Source organism: Rattus norvegicus, chromosome 4 (assembly GCF_021556685.1).
Source record: "Rattus norvegicus strain SHRSP/BbbUtx chromosome 4, alternate assembly SHRSP_T2T, whole genome shotgun sequence".
Taxonomy (NCBI): domain Eukaryota; kingdom Metazoa; phylum Chordata; class Mammalia; order Rodentia; family Muridae; genus Rattus; species Rattus norvegicus.
In genome coordinates, this window is record NC_141537.1 from 125,559,900 (window position 1) to 125,584,591 (window position 24,692).

Sequence of the window (24,692 nt, forward strand, 5' to 3'; positions counted from 1 at the left end):
TGAACATTGAAAGAGAGCTGATGATGGCTGGTGGCTGCTATGTAAGGGTGTGAAGGGACCATCAGGGAGTCAGCCTTCACATCCATGTCGAACAGTCTCCCTGAAGGAGTTGGAAGGCAGAGGCCTTGTTGGAACCACTGTCTGAGGCAGGGGTTGGAGCCTGGGACTTCTGGATCATTCTAGATGCCTGACAGGCAAGGGTCCCACACTCCAGCAATGGCTCACCAGGAATGTCATGGAGGGGTTCATACCTGGATGACCTCCTCCGCCACCTCCCTCATTCTATCACTTTGAGAAAACTCAGATTTCAGAGTGCCTGTCCCAGTACTCTCTGCCCTGTGTTTCCATACAACTCTGCTGTCCTGTCCCCTAGGAAGTTTACCTAGCCTCCTAAGGTCTTCCTGATGGCTGAATGCTCAACCTTTCTCCACCCAGCTACTCCCAGAAGAGCTCTCTGGCAAGGCAAGTGGCAAAGAGTAGAGAACATTCTGGAGGTTTCCGGAGGCTCTGAATTTAATCTAGACACCCCCACCTCTGACTAGTTGGATGTCTTTGAGTAGAAACTACCCTTCCAATGTAAAACAGGGTGCACATGTGGGACAGGAAAGAAGGGGGACCTGTGGCCTGTGGGACAGCTTCAGCTCGGTGGCAGTCTGGGGCCCCTTCATTTCTATCCCCAAATTAAACCCCTCCAGTGACTTGCAGCTGCCTCCATGCCTCAAACACACCCATCCTGTAAAGGACAGGGACCTTGTTCAAGGTCGTCCCTTAAGGATTCCAGCTGCCCCAGTTGTGTAGCAATGGGAACTGGCTGGCTCTGTGCCGCCCTGTCCGCCCACCTGCCCACATCTGCTCTGAGTCACTGATACCTCGGCCAAAACAGGAATGTGGGGGCTACAGAGACAAGGTTAGCCCAAGGACACCATGTGGGTAAATTGTGGTGGTGGCAAGGAGCTCTTATTTCTAAGAGGACAGGAGCAGGACACAGAAGGGAAACTGAGACCAGAAAGAGTGGGATTGCCCAAGGACCTACAAGGAGTTGGGGACGGGTCTGCCCAGGCCTCCTGACTGATGGATGTTCTTTCCGCCCTGTCAGACCTGCAGTGAAGGAGGCAGGGCCAGCAGTCTTCACAATTATCTGGGCAATTAAAGAAGGCAGATGGTCCTGCTGGACTGAGCATTCAAGCTGACAAATGCAGACAGCACGGGGCATTAGCTGACGAGATCAGCACAGGTTCCAGTGACAGGGATGTAAGCAAGGCAGATAGGCAGGGGCACATTTCACCCAGTGTGTGCCAGATGAGGGAGGACTATGGGAGACTCTGCCCTCTCTATGCCTCTTGTGCACAGCAGGCCCTAAGCTCCAGCCAAGTCTGTACTCCACAAAACAGACACAGACAGGAGCGTGCGTGGCAGAGGCAGTGGCTAGGCACGGTCGGTATTGTAAGAAGCTTCAGAGCCGATCAAGGCTGCCAAGGTCCCCTGGGCAGAACTCCAGAACGAAGAGAACCTCGGGGATGCCAGAAAGGTCAGCACATGTGTGAGGATGTGAGAGGAGACATCACAGAAAGGAGGACTCTGCTCCCAGTAGAACAGGAAACAAACTGACCATTGAGGAACCCAATACCCTGGCGAGATGTTTGGGCTGCATAGTTAGTTATCTTGCCTAGGCAGACGCAGACTCTGTTATTTCCTATACATCTGGGTTTTGAAAGTCTTTTCTTCTTTCAGCCTCAGTTTCCCCAGGTGCAATGTGGGCAATTTATATCATAGCTCCCAGGCCCTCGAGGAGTACAAGAATGTCCTTGTTATGTACCGAGCGTGCTATGTGACAAATAGCAAGAACACAGAACAAGGCAGAGCTACAAACCAGCCCCCAGGACTCTGCAATCCCGGAACAATCCCAGGATGAATTTATCCCTTGGTGCAGTCCCTAAGACACCCGGTGCTCTAGACCTGGAGGAGGGCAGAAGCCCAGGAGAGAGGCCAGTGGATGAGCGTTGGAAGGAAGAACATTGCTTGAGATGGGGTCAGAACTGAGCCTTGTACTGCTATGGGAGGTAGGGCTGTATAAGAAATGCTGGGAGCCAGCGGTGGTGGCCAGGGTGAGTCCTGGGGAGATTCTCAGGGAGCCTCCTTCCCTGGGGGTGGGAGGGAGGAAGAAGTCACCATGATGTGTGGACACAGCCAGAGGGGAGGATGAGGATGTCTATTCTGACCTGTGCTGTGCCCTTAAGATTTAGGGAAGTACCAGGTACACAATGGGTGCTCGATAAATTTTGAATGAGACAGGGCAGCATCCCCTGTGTCAGCATCAATTGATTTTGTGCCCTGCAGCCCTGTTTGCTGTCCCTTGTTACTTATCTAGCAAATTCCTACTCTGAGAGTCCTACCTAGTCTTCTCAAAATCATTGATTCCTTCTCCCAGCATTAACCGGACTCCTGTATACTTGACAAATATGGCATGGGTTTCCTGTGGTCACCCAGCCTGTGACCCCCCACTTTCATACCATCAAAGGATGAGGCACTTGAAGGTCTTATTTGAAAAAGAGGAGAAACAGGACGGTCTATTGAACACGTGGGTTGGAATGCTAGTGACATGACTCAGTAGGTCGAGAGCCTTGCCAACAAGCCTGACAGGAGTTAGATTCCCGGGGCACACGGATTCCTGCAAGCTGCACTCTGGCCTCCCCGCATACACTATGGTGCGTGTGAGCACACACACTAAATAATATGTAAAACATATAACAGTAAAACAAGACCTTGGGCTGGAGGTGAGGAAACATGGCCCCAGACATTAAAATAAAACCTTGAAGGACTGGAGAGAGGAATCAGTAGTCAAGAGCATGTTCTGCTCCTGTAGGGGGAAACAAAGGACCCAGGTTTGGTTCCCAGAATTACCAGATGACTGACTCATAACCACCTGTAATTCCAGTCAGAGGAATACAACGCCCCCTTCTGGTCTTTGTGAGCACCTGCTTGCACACAATACATAAACACATAAAATAGATAAATAAATCTTAAAAATATAAAACCTTGAATATCAAGCTAGGGGAACTTCCTGCTTCTCACCAAGGCCTCAGGACTCCTCCCTTGAGCAATAGCTCCATGCAGTGGTGTGTGGCTGTGCAGCTTCCAGAGAGGACCTCTAATGTCAGAGGCCAGGCCACACACCTTCTTCATGTAGGTCCTCAGCCAAGAGGGTCCTCAGCCCTCAGAGAAGAATCCAGGCCTTTTTACTTTGTTTGCCATTTCTCCACGAGGAGCTCAGCATTCAATGGCATGGCTGCTGTGGGGTGGAGGTATAATGTGCAACAGGGTTCGGAGAGGCCTGAAGAGGACAGGAGGATATAGCTCACATCTCAAGAGCCTCGTATGTGCAGGGCCCAGCCCCAGACTCTAAGTTGCAATCTGATGTGGATGGCTTTTCTTGGTCTGCCCTCTATAGTGGAAAAACTGAGGTCTGACAGCTGTCATAGTCACACAGAGAGTGACAGTCAGGGGTGAGATTTGAACCCAGGTCTGCCTGAGAAGACCGAAACACTTCCTTGGTGTCCAAAAAGCACAGCCATAGCCTTTCTCCAGATCTCAGGGTCTTCCACTGAGAGCAGCCCTAAGATATGATCAACCATAGCATCACCACAGACAGCATCACCTCAGGACTCATGGATCTGAACAACAGCTTTGAGGAGGCAGACTTCTGGGGGCACAGCAGAGAGTTCCTGGGTAACCCTGTTCCCAATACCTCTGACCCTCATAGACCTCCAGAGACCAGCTGCTTACAGACCAGAAAGGGTCCTGGAGCCCTCTGCTGCCCTATGGACCCTTAGGCCCCTTCCGGGGAGTAGCCCCACTTCATACAGGTTCTTCAAATGCTAATAAAATGGTCATCAAATACTCATCTGTGGGTCAGCTGTGTGTCCTTGGGCAAGTTCCTTAACTTCTCTGGACCTCCTTTTTCTGCTATATAACCAAGGCAAGAGTGGACTGGTGCTGAGGAATGCAGTGGGGACTGTAAGGAAAGGCCTTTCGACACACCCTGGTATTGAACCAAAGGTCTTTGTTGTTAACAGTCTGGGAATTCTTAGTTCTCAGCCTGAAGCAGAGGACCATGAATCCCTACCATTCTTAACTCTTGTATATATGTGGAGAACAGAGGGCCGACACAGGTGACATTTGGAGTCACACAGATTCTGGGGCTTAACACCCAGAGCACTGCAACCTGTCCACACCTGAGGCCCCTCTTCTTCTCCAGGGGCTGGACCTGTGCCAGGCATGGGACCAGTGTCAACTCAGAGTCAATTCAGTTTGGATGAGAGCCAGGCCCAGGTTTCACCTTCAGCCCTCAGTCCCCAGTCTGCACCAGAGGTGTGTGAATGTGTGCAAGCACGTACACACACACACACACACACACACACACACACACACACACACACACACACTGCCTGTTCCAACCACAACACAGCCCCATAGTCTGAATAAGGAGGAAAGGAAAGCCTTTTAGGGACACGTCCCATGAGGGGTGCTGAGGGGTGGGGACAAGAAGCTCAGAAAAGTAAGACACAGAAAGACATTGAAAGGGACCCTTGGACAAAGACAGGAAGGGTGGGAGAGGGCAGGTGTGAGCGAATAGGAGAAAGGTGTGGGAGAGACACAAGGACAGCCATTTGGGTAGGGAGGAGTACCAGGAGTACCCCGAGGGGACCAGACAAAGAGAGATGGGGCGGAGAGAGAGGAAGATACTCAGAACACAGGGAGACGGAGCCCAGAGAAGAATGCAGAGAAATGGGCAACTGACAAGTGCCAAGGGAAGAGACCCAGATTCTAAGTCCCAGGAGGGATGTCACAGAGACACCTCAAGCACCCGGACAAAAACAGGCTGGGAGAAAGCGGGGACCAAGGGTAGAGAGGGAGCCTCCCCAGTGGCTCCTCCAGCACCCACAGCAGCCTCTGCTCCGTACCTTTGGGCCGCCGCCTCACCACGCCCAGCCGCCACTTGAGTGACACCGCCAACATCACTCTTGCCCGCCGGCAGGTCCCAGACCCGGAGCCCTGCAACCTCCCTGCAGCCTCCCCGCAGCCTCGGAGCCGGGAGCTGGCGCCTCTGCGCTGCGCCCCAGCCGCCTGACTGGTGGAGGCTGGGCGCTCCTGGCCTCCTCCCTTCCCGAGTTGCTAAAATAGATAATCCTCCCCAGAGCCGGCAGCAAGGCCCTTCCTCCACTGCAAGCGGGGCGCCAGAGCAGATCTATCTTCCCAGGTTCTGGCATGGAGAACCTATATTCAGCAACCCAATCCTCTATCTCCTATTCCCGCCAAAAGTGCCGCCTAGCCCACCCCAGCTTCTGCTCAGCTCATCAGCCTCCACACCTCTTCTGCCAGCTGTTGGGTCTCTCCATCTAAAACTGCTCTGTGAAACTTCTCTGCCCGAGACCTAGTGCTTGGCCCTTGGATACCCATCCTAGCTAGCTAGCTGCTAGAAGGGCTGGCCTGCTGTGCCATGGCACAGACCATTGACAACATGTCCCAAGGCCCAGTGGGTACCCGGACTGATGGGGCAGGAGTTCACAGAGCCAAGTGTGTGAAAGAAGTTTTGTAAACACATCCCATTTCCCTTCCTATTGGCTGGGCAGGCAGTATTATCATTAGGGAGACGGTAGCACAGGATCAGCTACTTGCTTAGGGTCAAAGCAGCGGGCATGTGTTGGACAGGGATCCCTACCCTCTCCCCTAAGGTGACTGCTTGGGCTCCCTCCTCAGTTCTTAAACCTCTAAGACCCTAGGATGGGTCTGGGCCCAGACCACACTCTCAGGAGCCCAGGAGACTGCTCTGGAGTCAGGGCTGCAGGAGAACTCTGCTTCCGTCAGCAATGCTGTGGCCTTGATTCAGGAAGCATGAGGTTTACCCTGACACTCTGCAGCAGTCCTCCTGCCAGGCCTGGGCACCCAGTCTGCCCAAGTGCTGCTGCAATCTTGCCGAGACAGAGTGGATGGAGCAGAGGGCATTGTGGGGAAAATAGAGCAGGCCATGAATGAGAGGCCTGGGAGGAAGGGTCCCAGAGGTCTCTCAGGAGACTGACTCCTAAAGGGTTTTCTGGGTTCTTCCTGGCTTAAGATTTCCTTGGCGAATCTTCCACACTAAGCTTCAACTAGAAGCAGGCTCTGAGCTGATCGTCTCTGGGAGGGGATTTCTGTTGGGGAGCAGGATTTCTCTGTGTAGCCCCCGCTGTCCTGGAACTTGCTCTGTAGACCAGGCTGGCCTTGAACTCACTGAGATCTGCCTGCCTTGGCCTCCTAAGTGCTGGGACCAAAGTCGTGTGTCACCGCTGACCAGCAGTTGGCCTTGGGAAAGAGGAGCAGGAGCACCTGAAAGGTGTGTGGCTGGGGGTTGTGTGGGGGTGGGACGAGGCGCTGGGTCCTTATCCAACTCTGTGGAAGATTTGGTTCTTCCATCCAAGGGGTGTGTGCTGTGGAACCCTAGGCAGGGACACTCCCAGGAAACTAAAGGTGGGCACTTGAACAAGATTGCTTGGCTATCCCCATCACCACCTTTCTTGTACTCCTCTACGGACCGAAGAGTCTCGGACAACAAGGCTGTGACTCAGCCATGCTAACAGGAAGGGGAGAGATAAGAGAACACAAGCCTTTGGGGATGAGCATCTGAGTTCAAACCAACTCATCTTAGGGGGGAGGGCAGGGCTCTGCTCTGACCCTAAGCAAGCGGCTCAGCTGACCCCGTGCCTCAGTCTCCCCAGGGATAACGCTGCCTCCCAGCCAATAGAAAGGACAATGAGACACGTGTACTGAGCTTTATTCAGATACCTAGCCCTTGTGGACTCCTGCTCCATCAATCCAGGGACCCTCTGGGTCTGATTTTCCACTTAACTAAGACTTAATCCTTGCCTCTGAAGGGAGCTGCAGTAGCAGTGTGTACAAGTGAGTCTGCCATACAGGAACACAATAGCCAATAAGTGGCAGCTATTAGCGTGATTCTTCTATATGGAGCCCATCCCTAACCAAACCAAAATGAAAGTCCGGGCAGGAAAATTGGGAGCCTAATGCCTCTCACAACCTATCTCATTTAAACTTCACAGGGCACCAGGATGGTCCAATGAGCCTTCCCCAGGAAACTGAGGCTCAGAGAGGTAAAGTACTACACCAGGGTTACACAGCATGCAAGTGTCAGAACAAGGTCCCAGATCTTAGCCATAATTCTAGGCCAACTGCTGGGCAGTGGTGGCAATTCTAGGCCAACTGCTGGGCAGTGGTGGCACACGCCTTTGATCCCAGCACTTGGGAGACCAAGACAGGCAGATCTCAATGAGTTCAAGGCCAGCCTGGTCTACAGAGCAAGTTCCAGGACAGTCAGGGCTACACAGAGAAACCCTGTCTTAACCCCCCCCCCCAAAAAAAAACCAAACTAGGCCAACTAACTGCCACAACTGGGGCAAATAAGTGGCCTCTGTAAAAGCCCTACTGTGTGACATTTGTCCTGCCATCTCAATGCAGACACAAGAGACTGCTTCTTACAGGGATTATGCGAAGAACTATCAGGTAACAAAGCTGGGATCAGAGCCCAGGGAAGGAAGTCTGGCCAAGGACCAGGCCACCCCCTACCCCCATTGTTCCCTGTGGTAAAAAGAACAGGGATCAGGATGTCTGCCAGCTGATAGTGTCCGGCAGAAGCCACAACAAATCCTAAGGACCCAGATAGTGGTGGGGGCAGGATTCAAAGGCAGGAGGGACCTCACTAGCACCCAAGCTTTACAGATCTCAAAAGCCACGTAGAAAGAAGTGGAGGAAGGGATCCAGGCCAACCCCTGTCTGCCACTCATTCTGTTTCCTCCAGTCCTGCCTCAGCCTCACAAAGTCCCCAAGGCCCTGGGTCCCCACAACCCCTACCTGCTTCTGGAAACAAATTAACATCTCATCAGAGATGCTTTTAATCTTCTTGGCCTTTTCTGCCCCACAGGCTCAGTGGTGACATTTCTGTCACCAGCTCTGCTGATATAAATAAGATCCAAGGCTGGGGAGGTGTCAAGAGGTGGGGGACCCTCTGTGCAATTCCCTCAGGCTAGGGGAGGGCAAGCATAGGGACTATCCATCAATCCCATCCCCCTTTTCATCCAACTAATTTATTAGGCTTCATTTCTGTGCTGCCTCTCCTAGACCAAGCAGCAAACAAAAGGTTTCCTAGTGTTGATGTTCTAGTCAGGAGGTGGGGGTGGAGGGGTGGGGGGGTGGGGGGGGATAGCAACAATGGAATAAGTCAGAAAATGGTGTAACAGAAGGTGGAATAAACAGAGCAAGAGGGCGGGTATCCCCGTAGTTTTTGTCGTCTCCCAGACTGTGGACTCTTTATAGCTTCTGCAGGCTGAAAGGACCCCCAAGGCTGACCTTAAGGCTGGGCTAGGGAGTTTATACTAAATATCTTTCCTTAGTCCCAGAGATTAAGCAAGTGCACAAAGTCTGAGTGGGGAAGGTTGGAATGACACTGGTGCCTGGCACCAGGCATCCATTGGCCAAGTCTGGAACAGCTCGAACATCAAAGAAGGAAGACTGGAAAATGGTAAGATGCCTTGTGTGCACAATGATATTCCAAAGGAGAAAGAGCCGCAAAGCCTTACTGGTCACTTGGGGTTATTAGTACCCAGCTTTTGTTCTCAGATGGTTGTATTTTAGGAGATGTCATAGGGAAAATCCAGAGCAAACAGGTGTGGTAGGATGGGAAGGCAGGGGAGATCTGGAGGATGGGGGATGGGAGCCAGAAGCCTGTCACTCTGGATACAGTTGTCTGCCAGCAAGAATTTCAGCATAGCTAATAACCACTAGAGGCTTTTCTTCCTTCTCAGCCACAAACCTGGAGTTTTCTAGGGATATCAGCAGCTTACAGGGAAAGAACTCTAGTTCTAGATCCCTTGTGTGGCCCCAGTGGCTTCTGGCTTTGTTTCATCACGCTGTAACCCCGTCCAAAGCATCTCCAGAGACATCTCACATATCTCTTTTATAAGAGGGAAGAGAGAAGGGGGAGTTTTCAACTTTCCGAGAGTAAGTTAAGAGTCACTAAAATGGTCTAAGAGGCTGATGCCGAGACATGATGGATTGTTTTCAATCCCCTGAGAAGTTCCTACTTACACTGGGGTGTACGTTGCTTTGCCCCATTCTCCCCAAGAAAGCACATACTCCGCTTGGGTATGTCTTCATTTCTTTTGAGTGGCTCTCTTTCTCTGAAGTCTTGTGCTTGAGCCTGTATTAAAACAGCTTCAATAACATTTCCAACTGTCTCACTCCACTGCTTGCTTAGTCCGGAAATTCTTTTCAGTCCAGAACCCAAGTATCCTGGTTTGGCCTGAGTTGAGGTCCCTAACAGTCTATGGGTGTTCCTCAGGCTTGTGAAGGTTGTAATTGGAGCTGTGTCTCTATCCCTCACTCTGACAAGGACACTGTTAAAGCACCTTCTTTCAGTCCTAAGAAGGTAAGGGAGTCAGTCAGTCGTAGACTGAACACCAGTCAGTTGCGGGCAGTCCTCAAATCCTGAAGACCCGTGGGCAGAGTGCACACAGCACACGGGGGTATATTAAACAATCCCCTGAGAACGGCTCATGAGTAGATGACCTGGTTCCCCCCAAATAAAAGAGGAAGAAGGAATTTTTCCCAAGAGACTGACGAGTTGAATGAGATACAGGGGTCTTGGCAGGATCCCATGTGAATGAACCATGTGTAAAGGCAGTTTGACGACTGCAGGATGTGTATTCAGGGGGTTGAGGGTAGGGGTGAGGGTGGGACAGGATGGGACAGAACGATTCACAAGGACCAAGCCCAAGATGGTGTTAAGAATTTACAGTTAATTGTCAAATGGGTGCACCCTAAGATGATGCAGAAAACCCCGCCCTTTCCTGTCTCCTGCCCTGAGGTGAGTAGCACTGCCTATAGCTATGATGTTCCAAGTCACCACAGGGCCAGTCCTGAACTTCCAAACTGTGAGTCAGAAGTCCCGCCTTCTCTGTTGGGTGATTGGCAGCTGAACCATGAACAGTTAGGAAGCCTCACAGTTAGGAGGCCATATGGGACACAGGGCATGCCCTGTGTCAGCACAGAGAATTCCTTCACTAGCAGAACTCTGGACCTTGTGGACCTCAAGAGTCACCACAGGTCATGGCTCCATGGGATGACATCAGCTCATAGGCGATGGCACCCAGAAAGTAATGTCACTTCACAAGCAATAGCACCCTGAGATATTACCTCACATATAATGACATCCACATGAGTATGACACCTTACAAGCGATAAGACTCACATGACATCATTGCCTCACAGGAAATGACAGCCAGAAAGTGACTTCTCCCTATAGGCCACAGTAGCCATGAAGTGATGTCACCTGGGATCCCCTGGGAATGCCTGACTGGAGTTTTGATGTGGGACCTGGCCTGGATTGTAGAGCCAGCACCTCCTCCCTGCCCTGTGGTCAGGACTAGATATCAGCCATGAGAGAGAGGAAGCTCCAGCATCACACAGCATTCAGAGGACAGAGAATTCCCTGCTATCTACCCTCTTCAGAGCCCTGGAAGTCAGTCACAGACAGAAAGCAGGACCTAGGGAGGAAAAGACTTCCCAGGAATCGACCCAGCAATCCGATGGCTCCCAGAGGGTCCTGAGACCAGGATAAAAAAGGCACCACTGGCTTTCAGTAGGGATCAAGGCAGCTGGCTGACAGGTGCACCCACAGGGCCACCTGCCAGGAAACAGGTGGCATGCCTGTTAATATTCCTGGCATCGGTTATACAGGCAATAATTAAGCACAAATGCTTGGGTAGGCGCCATTTTAGTGAAGATGCCGATTGTGGCATGTGGCACTTGGAAAAGGTGGCCTGAGTGTGGCAGTTAAGGACCCTAGCTGTCACAGGGGAAGAGGCTGGGCCAGGCTGGGATCCTCCTTCATCAGCTGCCCCTCTCTCCTTTCCTCAGCTCCCTGGGTTACCAGACAAGTTATAAAGAGAGAACAGCCTATCACCTAAGGAGAGGTTCAGGCCCCAGATCCTCTGATGCTTGGCCACTCATGATAGAGTCCCAGACCCTTACCCACAGGTTGTGACCTGTGTATAGAACACCACAGTGCTCTGTGAATCCAGACCTGACAAGATGATGGTTAGGCATTTGCTTCCAGAATTTTCTCTAAAAAGAATGGGACTACAGGTGAGTGACATGACGTTGCAACAGAAATCATTTCTAGATCTTTATACACACTTTCTCTGATACCTGGTAAGGTGGTTTGAATGGCCTGGTATGCATGGCCCAGGAAGTGGCACTATTTGGGGGTGTGATCTTATTGGAGTAGGTGTGACTTTGTTGGAGTAGGTGTGTCACTGTGGGTGTGGGTTTTAAGACCCCCATCCCAGCTGCCTGGAAGTCAGCATTCTGCTAGCAGCCTTCAGGTGAAGATGTAGAACTCTTGACTCCTTCCTGCACCATGCCTGCCTGGATGCTGCCATGTTCCCACCTTGATGATAATGGACTGAACCTCTGAACCTGTAAGCCAGCCTCAATTAAATGCTGCTCTTATAAGAATTGCCTTGGTCATGGAGTCTGTTCACATCTAAGACATCTGGTGAGGTAGGGACTGTGATTACCCTCATGTCCCATATGTGGTAACCAGGGAGCGGGCAAAGGGCCAGGGTCACAGGAACTGAGAGTGCAATTGGACAGCCTGGGTCTGGCCCACCTGTTACTCTAAACCAGTGGTCCTCGACCTTCCTAACACTGCAACTCTTTAGTGCAGTTCCTCATACTGTGGTGACCCCAACCATAAAGTTATTTTGTTGCTACTTCACAACTAATTCTGCCACTGTTATGAACAATAATGTAAATATCTAAATAGATGTGTCTCTCGTGGGCTGAGGAGGCTCAAGGGGGCTGGAGGAGAAGCCTGGAGACATTCGAGTGTGATTCTGGGGGTGAGCTCTGTCCAGGCAGAGCTGCCTCCACCCCCTTATTGCCTTTAGCATCAGATTCTGCGGTGGTTCCTCATGGGTGCTCACCTCAGAGCCTGCAAGCAGCCAGTGTGACCATGACCCACAGAAAGGTGGCTTCCCCAAGGTCTCCTGGCGGGGATGTGGCAAAGCAAAGAGTTGAGTCAGGCCCCGTTCTATGCTTATATAGAAATATCTTTTATGAAATATCTTTACTCACTGAGCTTTCTCCCAAACCTTTTGCCTCGGGGACTATTATTCATCCATGATTTACAGCCAGGAAAGGGTACAGAGTGACTGTCCTGCCCCAGGCGGCTGCCTACCTGACACGAGCTGAGCTGGGTTTGGAACCCAGCATCTCTGACTCACAGCCTAATGAAGAGGGGAGAGTAACAGTGAGTGCAGCCGGAGGAGGAGAGCTGGGGAAATATCAGGGTGCAGAGAATGGCTGGGAACAGGGGTGTTGTAAAGCCCCTTCCGCCAGGCGCTTCCTGCCTTGCCCTGTGGTGTCTTGCCTGAGTCAGCCGATGCCTGCAGAGTGTGTCCCCATCTGACCCCATGAGATGAACAACCCCTGTCCAGGGCAGGGGTGAGAGGAGGCTGTGTTGGATGCAGGACCTTACCGGTAGGCATCTGAGCTTCATGGGAGGGGGTGTTAGAACATTCTGGAGCAAAGTCGTAGATCCCACACTCTCTAGACCCTGATGCTGCAGTCTGACCCTGCAGAGGCATCTACACCCGACTTGTAGCTTGTGTTTCTCGTGGCTTTATATAAATGCCAGTTTACTTTTTCAAATGTATCAATGCTCAATGAATTGAAAATAGCAAACAGTGGCCTTCCATGGGCCTCCAGGCGCTAATAAGCAGTGCAGGGCTGCATTTCCCCAAGCTCAGGTCCACCAGTAACCTAGCTGTGAAGTCAGTGCTCTGCTCTGACAGGACAGAACAGTCCTGCCCCCGCACTGTCAGCATTTGAGTTGGGAGGGCTGTGTGAGACTCACTTGTCATCAGAGTGCTGAGCTGCAGGCCTGGCCACTGACAGATCAGTACCCTGGGGCTTTATCCACAAGATACCTCAGTGCCTCCAGGCCTTTTGGTCAAATGTCCCCTGGGGCACAGTCACACACCCCCATTTGAGAAGTGCTGTTTTAGTTGGTGTGATGTGTGTGTGTATGTGCAGGTGTCTCTGTGTGTGTCTGTTGTGTGTTTTATCCCCTGACCACCTTCCTCACACCCTTTAGATCTGCATTGTTAAACCATTACTTTTAGAATACCTAGCAGATCTCCCTTCCTTAAAGCCTGGTCACAGGGTAGGCATATTGTCATTGATGGTTACCATGGAAACCAAGACCCCACCCCTCCCACCAGAACCACTGCCCTTCTGGGGTGATGCTACCTTTGGTGCCCTCACTTGGTCATCTCCCCTTCTTCCAAGCTCTGGGACATGGATGTGCGACTCTAACCACAGAAAGGCCTCAGGCTTGAGGGATGGAGGTTGAAGTCAGGAGAGGAGTCAAACTGAGAGTGTGAATGGACAAGAAGCAAGGCAGACTTCATCAAAACTCTGAGATACTTATGCCCTACAATGCACTACAACAGGAGCTAGAGAGATGGCCCAGTGGTTAAGAGCACTAACTGCTTTTCTAGAGGTCCTGAATTCAATTCCCCATATTTACGGGGAGCTAAGGGACACCAGGAGTGCAGCTTTCTGGGTCCGCACATTGTCCTGCCAGCCCTGACTCAGGGTTTGCCCTAGAATAGCCCACAAGCCCCAGGACTATTCTTTCTTTCTTTTTTTCTTTTTTTTTTTGGAGCTGGGGACCGAACCCAGGGCCTTGCGCTTGCTAGGCAAGCGCTCTACCACTGAGCTAAATCCCCAACCCCAGGACTATTCTTTCTAAGTTCACTCTGTGATTCTGAGCCTCTTTCCAAACATGTCTGAATCCCCTGGAAGAGGATTAGAGGTCCTGAGTTCAAGTCCGGCCACCACATAATGGCTCACAACCATCTGTAATGGGATCCGATGCCCTTTGACACAGCGACAGCGACAGTGTACTCACATACCAAAAATAAATAAATCTTTTGTAAAAAAATACACTGCAACAAACTGTATCTGATAGAAAATATAGACCCAAGGAAAATATGTATATCAGGCTACCAGAGGCACAGTTTAAGAATATTCACAGTAGCACCCTCATGGAGGAAGGGGGTGGGGGGATGGGATGGAGGGTTTCCAGAGGGTAAACCAGGAAAGGGGATAACATTTGAGATGTAAATAAAGAAAGTATTCAATAAAAGAAAAGAAAAAGAATATTCACAGCAGCTGGAAAGTGGTGACAAACGCCTTTAATCCCGGCACTCGGTGAATCTCTAAGTTCAAGGCCAGCCTGGTCGGCAGAGTGCATTCCAGGACAGCCAGGGCTACACAGAGAAATCCTATCTTAAAAAAAAAAAACAAAGCAACAACAAAATAGAATATTCACGGAAAATCAGGCATGAAAGCGCATACCCATAATCCCCAGCACTTGAGAAACCAAGGCAGGAAAATTGCATCAAGTTCTAAGCTGTTTGGGACACACAGCAAGCTCCTGTCTCAAAAAAAGAAAGGTTAAAAAAAAAACCCTCATAGCAGCATTTTCCATAGTAGTAAAGGACTACAAACCATCTAGGTCTGGAATAAAAAGCTTTAAAAAATTAAAATGTGGTACAGGCACAATGATGAGAAGAAACGTAATACTTTGTTCAGCAACATGGATGAATGTCAGACATCATAATGAAACTGCCTGTTGAATTAGTACAAGTACAGGAGGTAAAGGAGAGGTGAACCCAAGCCTTGGGGGTCATACAAGGTAGCTCACAGTATAAAGCAGTCAAAAGAATGCTGTGCACAAAGTCGGGAGTGCGGATGCCTATAGGGGGGAGATGGCATCAGGCAAGACCGTAGGGTGTAAGGGTCAACAGTGTTCTGACTGGCCTGGCTGCCCTTAAAGGAAAAATAAATAAATAAAGGCGGGGAGAAAACAATTAAGAAGCTGTCATCAGGGAGAAAGCTGGCATCTGCTTAGACATCTGCTAAGTTCATTTTGTCTCCCTAGAGCCAGAAAGTCAGGTGGACGACAAGGAAGCTGCAGTCCTATACTCCGTGATGAGCCTTAGTAGACACAAGCTGCCTGCTGCTGCCACCACAGGGGTAGCTACTGCCTAGCAGCCCATACCCTCACTAGTTCTGAGGACAAGGAGAACTTGATTCAAATGTACGGGTGCACATACACTCACTTATGGAGGCATCCTCAGGAACTCCATCCACCTCTGTCTCTTGTTCTGCTTGGCTCACCAGTAATGCTACCCTGGCTTGTCTTCACCTGCCCAACACTGGGACTGTGGGCACACATCACCATGCCAGACACTTAGATGGGTTCTGGGATTGACCTCAGGTCCTCAGACCTTAGCAACTGACTCTCATACAAAGGGCCCTTTTACTCTGAGTGGCTCTTTTTTGGGGATGGGGTATATGTGTTCATTCAGGAATATTTGCAAATTTACACATGTAACATTACAGATGTGTGTGTGTGTGTGTCTGTGTGTGTGTGTGTGTGTGTGTGTGTGTGTGTGTGTGTGTAGCCTTGGCTATTCTAGAACTCACTGGCTGGCCTTGAACTCACAGAGATCTTCCTCCCTCTGCCTCCCAAGTGCTGTCATTAAAGGCATGTGCCGCCAATGCCTGGCAGAGACACTTTTTAAAGGCCTATCTGGTCAATGTCCAACCATACAGCCTAATGACACTGGCCGTCAACAGATACCCACTTACTGTTTCAGCCTTTATGAACATTCCTTGGCACCAGTGTCTTCCCCCAAGATGGGAGGTCTCTGTAACCCCACTGTTAGAAAGGACGTTCAAAGTTGCCTAGCCATGATACAGCAGGCACAAGCCTTGCTGGTTCTGCTTAAACCATTGCTCCATCCTCCAAAGAATGTGGTTGAGCCGCATGCCCACCCCCACCCCATGTTTTTCTATCTCAGTTTGTACTTATTGAGATCAGTTACATTGAGATCAGGTCTCTTCTAATTAAAATTGTATAATGAAGATTTGACTCATCAATCACTACTGACTGCGGTCCACTTCCACTCCTGGGCTTCCCTGTCAGGCTGTGGTTTCTGTCAGCTCCAATCCTCATGAGTCAGATTTGCTCAGCTTTTCAAACTGGCGTGGAGGCTTGACTCTTTTGTCGATTTTCAGTCGATGGCTATTTCTCCTGCGCGTGGCTTTAGCCGATGTCAGTTTTATTTCGTGTTGATTACTTCTGCTAGCAATGAGCATGATGGATTGGACACAAGACAAATGGCCTGAGTTCATTCACCAGAAATTGAAACATGTTTATGAGTCAGAAAAAGAGCCCAGAGAGAAAGACGGAGACAGAAATGACAGGGAGAAAGGGAAAGACAGGGACAGAGAGCTTGGGGCAGAGGGACAGGGGGACAGAGGGGCAGAGGCAGAGAGGCAGAGGCAGAGGCAGAGGCAGAGGCAGAGGGGCAGAGGAGCAGAGGCAGAGAGGCAGTGGGGTAGAGGCAGAGGCAGAGGCAGAGGCAGAGGCAGAGGCAGAGGCAGAGGCAGAGGCAGAGGCAGAGGCAGAGGCAGAGGCAGAGGCAGAGGCAGAGGCAGAGGCAGAGGGGCAGAGGAGCAGAGGCAGAGGCAGAGGCAGAGGCAGAGGCAGAGGCAGAGGCAGAGGCAGAGGCAGAGGCAGATCTCTGTGAGTCTACATAGTGAGTTTCAGGACAGCCAGTGTTACACAGTGAGAGCCATCTAAAAGGAACAAAAAGTGGTGGAACCTTTAAGAGGTGGGACCTGCTGGCAGGTAGCTTCCTAGGGAAGGGATCCATGCAGGTCTCCGGAACTAGTTAGTTTCCACATGAGTGGGTTGTCAGAAAAGAGCAAACCTGACTCCAAACTGTCTGGCTTCTTATCTTTTTTTTTTGAGGGGGGGGGTGGTGCAGTGAACTTTATTAATGGTACTCAAGAGAGGAGGGAGGGCTCCCTAGGCCCCTCCTTTTATTATGGGGGGCTGGGATGGAAATTATGAGGGAGATGCTCAGTGTTGGGGGCTGAGTTGGGACGGGGACTTCTCAGCAACTGAGGCCCTCTCTCTTGCTCTCAGTATCCTTGCTGGGCTGGGGTGGGTGGTCCAGGGTTTTACTTTTTGGAGACCATGTAGGACATGAGGTTGACCACCCTGTTGCTGTAGCCGTATTCATTGTCATACCAGGAAATGAGCTTTACAAAGTTGTCATTGAGAGCAATGCCAGCCCCAGCATCAAAGGTGGAAGAGTGGGAGTTGCTGTTGAAGTCTCAGGAGACAACCTGGTCCTCAGTGTAGCCCAGGATGCCCTTTAGTGGGCCCTCAGATGCCTGCTTCACCACCTTCTTGATGTCATCAGACTTGGCAGGTTTCTCCAGGTGGCATGTCAGATCCATAATGGATACATTGGGGGTAGGAACATGGAAGGCCATGCCAGTGAGCTTCCTGTTCAGCTCTGGGATGACCTTGCCCACAGACTTGGCAGCACCAGTGGATGCAGGAATGATGTCCTGGTCTGCCCCACGGCCATCACACCACAGCTTTCCAGAGGGGCCATCCACAGTCTTCTGAGTGGCAGTGATGGCATGGACTGTGGTCATGAGCCCTTCCACGATGCCAGAGTTGTCACGAATGACCTTGGCCAGGGGGGTTAAGCAGTTGGTGATGCAGGATGCATTGTTGACAATCTTGAGTGAGTTGTCATATTTCTCGTGGTTCACACCCATCACAAACATGGGGACATTGGCCAAAGGGGCAGAGATGATGACACTTTTGGCCCCACCCTTCAAGTGGGCCCTGTCCTTCTCCATGGTGGTGAAGACACCAGTAGACTCCATGACATACTCAGCACCAGCGTCGCCCCATTTGGTGTTAGCGGGATCTCGCTCCTGGAAGACGGTGATGGGCTTCCCGTTGATGACAAGCTTCCCATCCTCAGCCTTGACTGTGCCGTTGAACTTGCCATGGGTAGAGTCATACTGGAACATGTAGACCATGTAGGTGAGGTCAAAGAAGGGGTCGTTGGTGGCAACAATCTCCACTTTGCCAGAGGTAGAGAAGGCAGCCCTGGTAACCAGGCGCCCAATACAGCCAAATCCATTCACACCAACCTTCACCATCTTGTCTACGGGACAAGGCTGTCTCTGCATGAGAAAATGCAGGTCTCTAGAACAGGGAGGAGCAGAGAGCCCTGGCTTCTTATCGTACACACTCATAGTCTTATACACATGCCAACTCCATTATGATGCTGCCCTCTGAGAGATTCAGTGGCGAGCTCTGATGGTCTTGGACCTCCCTATTCTGAGGTAAATGATTTATTGTTCTTTACAAATTACCCAGCCCTGAGAATTTTGTTTTAGTGGCAGAAATCAAACTAATACAATACGTAAAAAGTTGGTTTAGGTTCTTGACTACTCAGCAGCATGAAAGGGCAGTGTTCTCATTGCCCCAATTCCTCTCCAGGCATTTTGTGGCCGTTCCTACATCCAACCACTGCTCATACTGTGGTCCCAGCCTGGGAGGTCCTGTCATGTAGCTCAGCTCCCTGTTGCTGAGTTCAGCTTGAACTGGGTCAGATAAAAAAATCTCACCTTGTCTTTGTCCCAGCAAATATGGCCTGGGAAGCTTACCCACACTAAGGTTGCAGGGTAAGTGTGGGGTTGGGAGTCAGGTAAGAGGCCCTTGGTATACACAGTAGATGCCTCTTCCCTGACATCCTCTTCCTAGCCAAGGATGGTACAACCCCACAGGTCTGACTAATTTGCAACAATAGTCTGATCCTTCTTACCCCAGTGACCTATGAGTGAAGGGGATCTGTGCTTGGGATTACTCCTAGATCCCAGCCTCCGTTCCTCACTGGGAGATTATATTTAGTTACTTTCTGTTGCTGTAGTAAGTGGCCAAGGCAATTTATAGAAAAGTTTATTTGGGCTCATGATTCTTGGAGGCTAAGTCTCCATCATGGTAGGAAGGTTTGTCAGCAAGCAGCAGATGTGGAAACAGGACATGAGATTGCACATCCTCAGCCTCAAGCAGCACATAGCAGAAAGATCAAACCAGAGATGGCACAAGGCTTTGAAGCCCAGAGTCCATCCCTAATGATGTGCTTCCTCTAGTCACGCTGCACCATCTAAACCTTCCTGAACAGCGCCACCAACGGGACAAAGTGTTCAATTACCACAGCCTGTGGGGGGACATTCTCATTCAAACCACTATAGAGATGGGGACAATATTACCCCTGGGATTGCTGGTGAGATTAAGTGGCATCTCTATGGAGGGTCTGGGAAGGAGTGGGCTGTGTCCTTTCTCACTTGTCAGATGAATTGAGACAGTCAAGCTTAGCACCTGGGTATTTTGCAGGGAGGGACCAGCTGCCTCGTAGCTCTGCCTCTAGAGTTCCTCACCATAAAGTCAGCCAAATACTCCCCTTCAACAACACACAACGCATAGTACTTATGGGACCTCAGCCCAGACTATAAACCACTTCTAATTTCACCAATGAGAGAGAGGACAGTGCCTGAGGCATACCCACTTCAGGAGACCAGACCTCAAATGGAAGACTGTACTGGATGATTCTATTCCAGGGAAATCTTAAAAAAGACAGATGTAATGTACACTGTCACAGCACAGGTTGGTGACGCCCTGAGTCAGACAGAAAGGGCTCTGAAGAACCTCTGTGGGCAGCCTGAAAGTTCTCAGTATTCTCAGACTGAGGTTGTGGTCACTTGTGCCCACTTTTGAACTGTGTGTGGAAATGAGTGCATTTGCTCTGCTGGGCAGTCATGGAACTCTATAGATGGGACCTAGTAGGGAGGTCTTTAGGTCATAGGTCTATACTCAAAAGAGATTATGGGGCCTGGTTTCTTCCTGGTGCATGAAGTCAGCGGCTTTGCCACATGCTCCTGGCATGATCTGATGCATCAGCCCAGGACCAACACTGTGGGCCACAATTTTTAAACCCTAAGTGCCACAGGCATTTTGTGACATAACAGGAAATTGTTGGATACTAATTGAGAGCTTTGTCAAATGGGAGAGCACCTTACAGATGGAAATGATGGCTGTACGCTGTGGTTTCTGTGGGCTGTGGTGATTTCTGTGGGCTGTGGTTTCTGTGGGCTGTGCTGATTTCTGTGGGCTGTGGTTTCTGTGGACTGAGGTTTCTGTGGACTGTGGTTTCTGTGGGCTGTGGTTTCTGTGGGCTGTGGTTTCTGTGGGCTGTGGTTTCTGTGGACTGTGGTGATTTCTGTGGGCTGTGGTTTCTGTGGACTGTGGTTTCTGTGGGCTGTGGTTTCTGTGGGCTGTGGTGATTTCTGTGGGCTGTGGTGATTTCTGTGGGCTGTGGTGATTTCTGTGGGCTGTGGTTTCTGTGGGCTGTGGTTTCTGTGGGCTGTGGTTTCTGTGGGCTGTGGTTTCTGTGGGCTGTGGTTTCTGTGGGCTGTGGTTTCTATGGGCTGTGTTTTCTGTGGGCTGTGGTTTCTGTGGACTGTGGTGATTTCTGTGGGCTGTGGTTTCTGTGGACTGTGGTTTCTGTGGGCTGTGGTTTCTGTGGGCTGTGGTGATTTCTGTGGGCTGTGGTTTCTGTGGGCTGTGGTTTCTGTGGGCTGTGGTTTCTATGGGCTGTGGTTTCTGTGGGCTGTGGTTTCTGTGGACTGTGGTGATTTCTGTGGGCTGTGGTGGTTTCTGTGGACTGTGGTTTCTGTGGGCTGTGGTTTCTGTGGGCTGTGGTGATTTCTGTGGGCTGTGCTAATTTCTTTGAGCTGCGGTTTCTATAGACTATAAGGATTTCCATTTACGGTGGTAGTTTCTATGGATTGTGGCCGTGTCGTGTTTGGTGTTGAAAACAGCTGTCCCCACCATAGATGAAGGCACCGGTTCTATGGAAATGCCCATGAACATTAGACAGCACCAGCTCTGGTATCAGGCCAGCAACCTGGGCCACCAATCAGTCTTTCCCTTTAGTAATTTGTTCTGCTTGTTTTCTTGAGTCCCAATTTCTAGAATATTCCTCTCCGGTTAGCTGTAGGCTGAATACCAGGTGTGCAACTGACCTTTGCTGATGACTAAGTTCTTTAGAATTCTTACAGCCCAAAGAGACAAGCACTTCCCTATGGCTTCTGGCTCCCCAGGGGCAGCAGTAGCTGGAACTTATGCTGTGATGGGAGGTAGGGGGCTGGGGAGGCTGGAGGGAAGGGGGGTGGCTCTGGGCCATGCTCAATGCCAGACAGGGGTATGGAGGGAGCTTTGACTGCCATGTGTAAGAGGTGATTCCCCTGTCGCTAATCACTGTGATTCTTGTCACTGTCATAGCATTGTGCCTTTTGGCTGATGGCTAAATTGTCCTGTGCCAGGATGCTCCCAGGGCTGCAGACTTCAGCATGTGCCTTGCAGCTGGAACAGAACCTGCTCCTGGGTCCCTGTAGGGCCAGGCTGAGTGTGTGTAGCAAGTCATCACCAACATTCACTTGCAACTAATCCATGGACTCACTCCAAGCCTGCCCAGGTCCCGCCCCCAGGACCTCCAGGCTCCAGGCTCCACCCACAGAACACTCTAACAGCCTTAATGGAATGGCCTAGTCTCTCCAGCCCCTGGCAGTAAAGCTCTGCCCTACAGAATAAAGAGCCCAAGCCCAGGACTTAAGAACCAGCCTGGGAATCTCCATCCTGGAAAGCCATCCCGAGATAAACCCTGTGTTCTGCTCAGTTCTCTGCTGCTTCTCACCCGAGCAGGGTTTTCCCTCCCAATAAATCTCTTGTGTGAGGTCTGTTGTGTGGTGTGACTTTATGGTGTTCCTTGGCTTCCGACAGGCAGGATACCTTTCCCATAGGGAACCCTTTCCCCTCAGAGCTCTAATACTTTGGTAGCTGGAGAACATTCTGGCTCCTCCCCTCTTCCTCTCCTGTGGCCTCCTCTGCCTGTCCCTGAACCTCCTCACAGTCCCAGGAGGACAAGAACAACATGCTTACTTAAGCTGCTTCAAGGTATTGAGGAAGACTCTGCCTCTCATTACCAAACTGCTGGGCCACAGTGCAGAGGTTGGGAGAATGAGTAGACACTCAGAAAAACCTATTGCCTTTTCTTATTATGCTAACAATGGCTTTAATAACAGAGCAAGAGTCCAAATAAAACAAGACACATCCAGAGAAACCCTCAGCCTAGCTTGCCCTCCACAGTCAAGTGAATCAGTTACTTAAAATAACAGAACAGAAAAACAGGTACACATGGGATCGGTGGGTAGGCGGATGGTAGACTCTGGTATACAGAGTATTGGAGTACCACCCTTCTCATTCGAATGAACAGTCATGTGCCTATAAACCATGTAGACCGCCTCCTTCTGGTACCCCACCCTTACTTTGTCCTGGAGCAACCTATTTCCCTCCTCCTTGCTCATGTACAGTTCAAAGGACTGACCTTGCTCCCCAGAAGGGAACTAGCTAAATTCATCCAATCAAAAGCAGCCGTTCTCTAAGCAAGGACAGACAACAGAATTGATCAATGGGAGATGGCCCTGGAACATTTGCTAAAGCCATCCAGGTGTTCCCACCCCCACCCCAGCGAAAGTAGAAGGATATGAGTCTCATAAGCTGCTTGAAATTGAAACAGTGTTACAGGGAAAGTTTGGATACATGCTCTGTGAGTCCCTGGATACAGCCCTTCCTGAAGCTGATGTGAACATGGAAGAAGCGCTCTCTCCCTCTCTATCTCTGTCTATCTCTGTCTCTCTGTCCCTCTCTGAGTCTCTGTCTCTGTGTCTCTGTGTCTCTCTCCAGTCGGGACTGGGTTTCTGTTACATAACTAAATACTACCTAGCTACCTAGCTGTCATTGCCTCCCTGGGAGGTGTGAGGAGAAGAGGAGAAATAGTGAGGCTCACGGACAGGATTACCTAGCTTGCACTTTTGTCACAGCAAAAGAAAAGTAACTAAGACACCTTGGAAGCCAGAAGTAAGTGATGGATCTTTTAGAGCTGGAGTTATGGGTGGTTGTCAGCTGCCCAACATGGTGCTGGGAATTGAACTCAGGTCCTCTACAGGAACAGGACACACTGTTACATGCTGAGTCCTCTCTCCAGCCTGTATTTTCATTCTTTACACTTGAACAAAACTCTGCTGTGTATACCAGTGAGCCTTTCTTAAATGTTCCCATTGTTTTCATCTTGTGACCTGTCATCCGTGTGCATATAGGTTTGTTGATCCACTTGGCAGCCTTGATGAATCCCATTCTCCGGTAAACCACCAGGGTCTATGGCAGTGCCTGGTAGAGTTGCTGCTCAGTGAAACAAGTTTGAAGTGGAAACTTAGGGGTTCTTTAGAAAGTCAGTTGGATGGTGTTTTGCTGGGGCAAACACGTGAAGAACTATTTTCCTGAAGTGGACACAGGTGAAAGACTAAGGCAGACTCATGAAGGAATCTGTGAAGGCAGACACAGGAGAAAGGATGTTCTGCTACAGCAAACATGTGAAAGGACAGGTGATGACGGATTCTTTGCTAAAAACAGGCATGTATTGGTCTGCCTTACATTGCATAGTTGACCTGCACTTGTCGGGACTCCATAGAGAGAAACGCACCAAAAAACAAAACAAAAACAAACAAACAAAAAACTTCTGGTGGTGTGCTACAGTTTCTTGCTGTTTTCTCGGACTTGGGCTGATTGGCGGAGTGATGTCAGCTGAGACAGACTTACGTGCTGAGGCAAGACCTGTGGAGGACACATGATGTTTGGAGGGATATAAATAGCACTCAAAGGACAATGACTGAGGTGCTTATAAAGCCAGCTGTGCAACACTTGTGGGTCTCATGTCTTCACTGAACTTCGCTTCCCTGAGAGAGGCACAGCTGAACTCCTGGCATTCCTCCTGATCCCTCCTGACTCGAGCTCAGGCTGAGGCCTGGCTGTCTCTGCTAGGCAGTGCCACCACTGCTGATTCATGTTTACCGAACTGGACAGCTGGCGTATCCGTGAAGTGTTCGTGAGTGGATCGAGCTGCCATTGCCGACCTGTGAACTGAACTGCCATTTTCCAGACAACACAGATGGGAGTTGCCCCAAAGAACCTTTCTAAACAGGTCCACGTTTCCCATATCCTTTCTTTCCCACTACCTCTGGTGGGTGGTGGGCCAATGGAGAGTTTAAAGCATTTAAGAACCAAAATTACAAATAAGGTTTGAAAAAACTAAAGATACACAAGTCTCACAAAACCCTACTAGACCAACACTGACCATTTCACACACGAAGACATCAATACTCCAAGAAATCTGTTGACTCTTCCGAGGCACAAGGAGTGTCAGGCCTTTGACTTAAAGCCTGTGCCTGCTCTCCATCCTTCCTAGTCGGCTTCACGCTCTAGGGTAGCAGTTCCTGGATTCATTACCTCATCTTAGAGCTAAGATCAGCTCCAGAATGAGAAGGATAGGAGAGCTGTGTGACTAGGGCTGGGGGGCAGTTGAGGTGACACACGACATGGGGTGTGGGGTGGGGCAGCACAAGAACGGCAGACAGGTCAAAACGTGCAATTCTCATGAGTGGGTCCCTACAGCCTTGTGGTACATTACAACTGAGAACAGGATGCCAGTGGTTTCAGTGGAAGCTGTTTTGGTCTGAATCTTAGCCATCCCTGAGGCTCATGAGGCCAGTGACGGGGCTTGGGATGGTGGATTGTG

General features: G+C 50.4%; 1 protein-coding gene across 6 annotated transcripts in view; it reads right to left on the reverse strand.

The window, feature by feature from the left end:
* Positions 1–24,692, reverse strand: part of Grip2 (glutamate receptor interacting protein 2) — an 85,121-nt gene that overhangs the window by 44,769 nt on the left and 15,660 nt on the right. For 2 of the 6 annotated variants that reach the window (XR_015685253.1, XM_087655812.1), the window contains exon 1: positions 4,962–5,130. The exons of 3 other annotated variants lie outside the window; for them this stretch is intronic. Coding sequence is in view for 2 of the 3 variants with exons in the window: in XM_087655812.1 (XP_087511938.1) it covers positions 4,962–5,016 (55 nt within the window). In the remaining variant the exon portion in view is untranslated. 6 annotated transcript variants of the gene reach the window in all.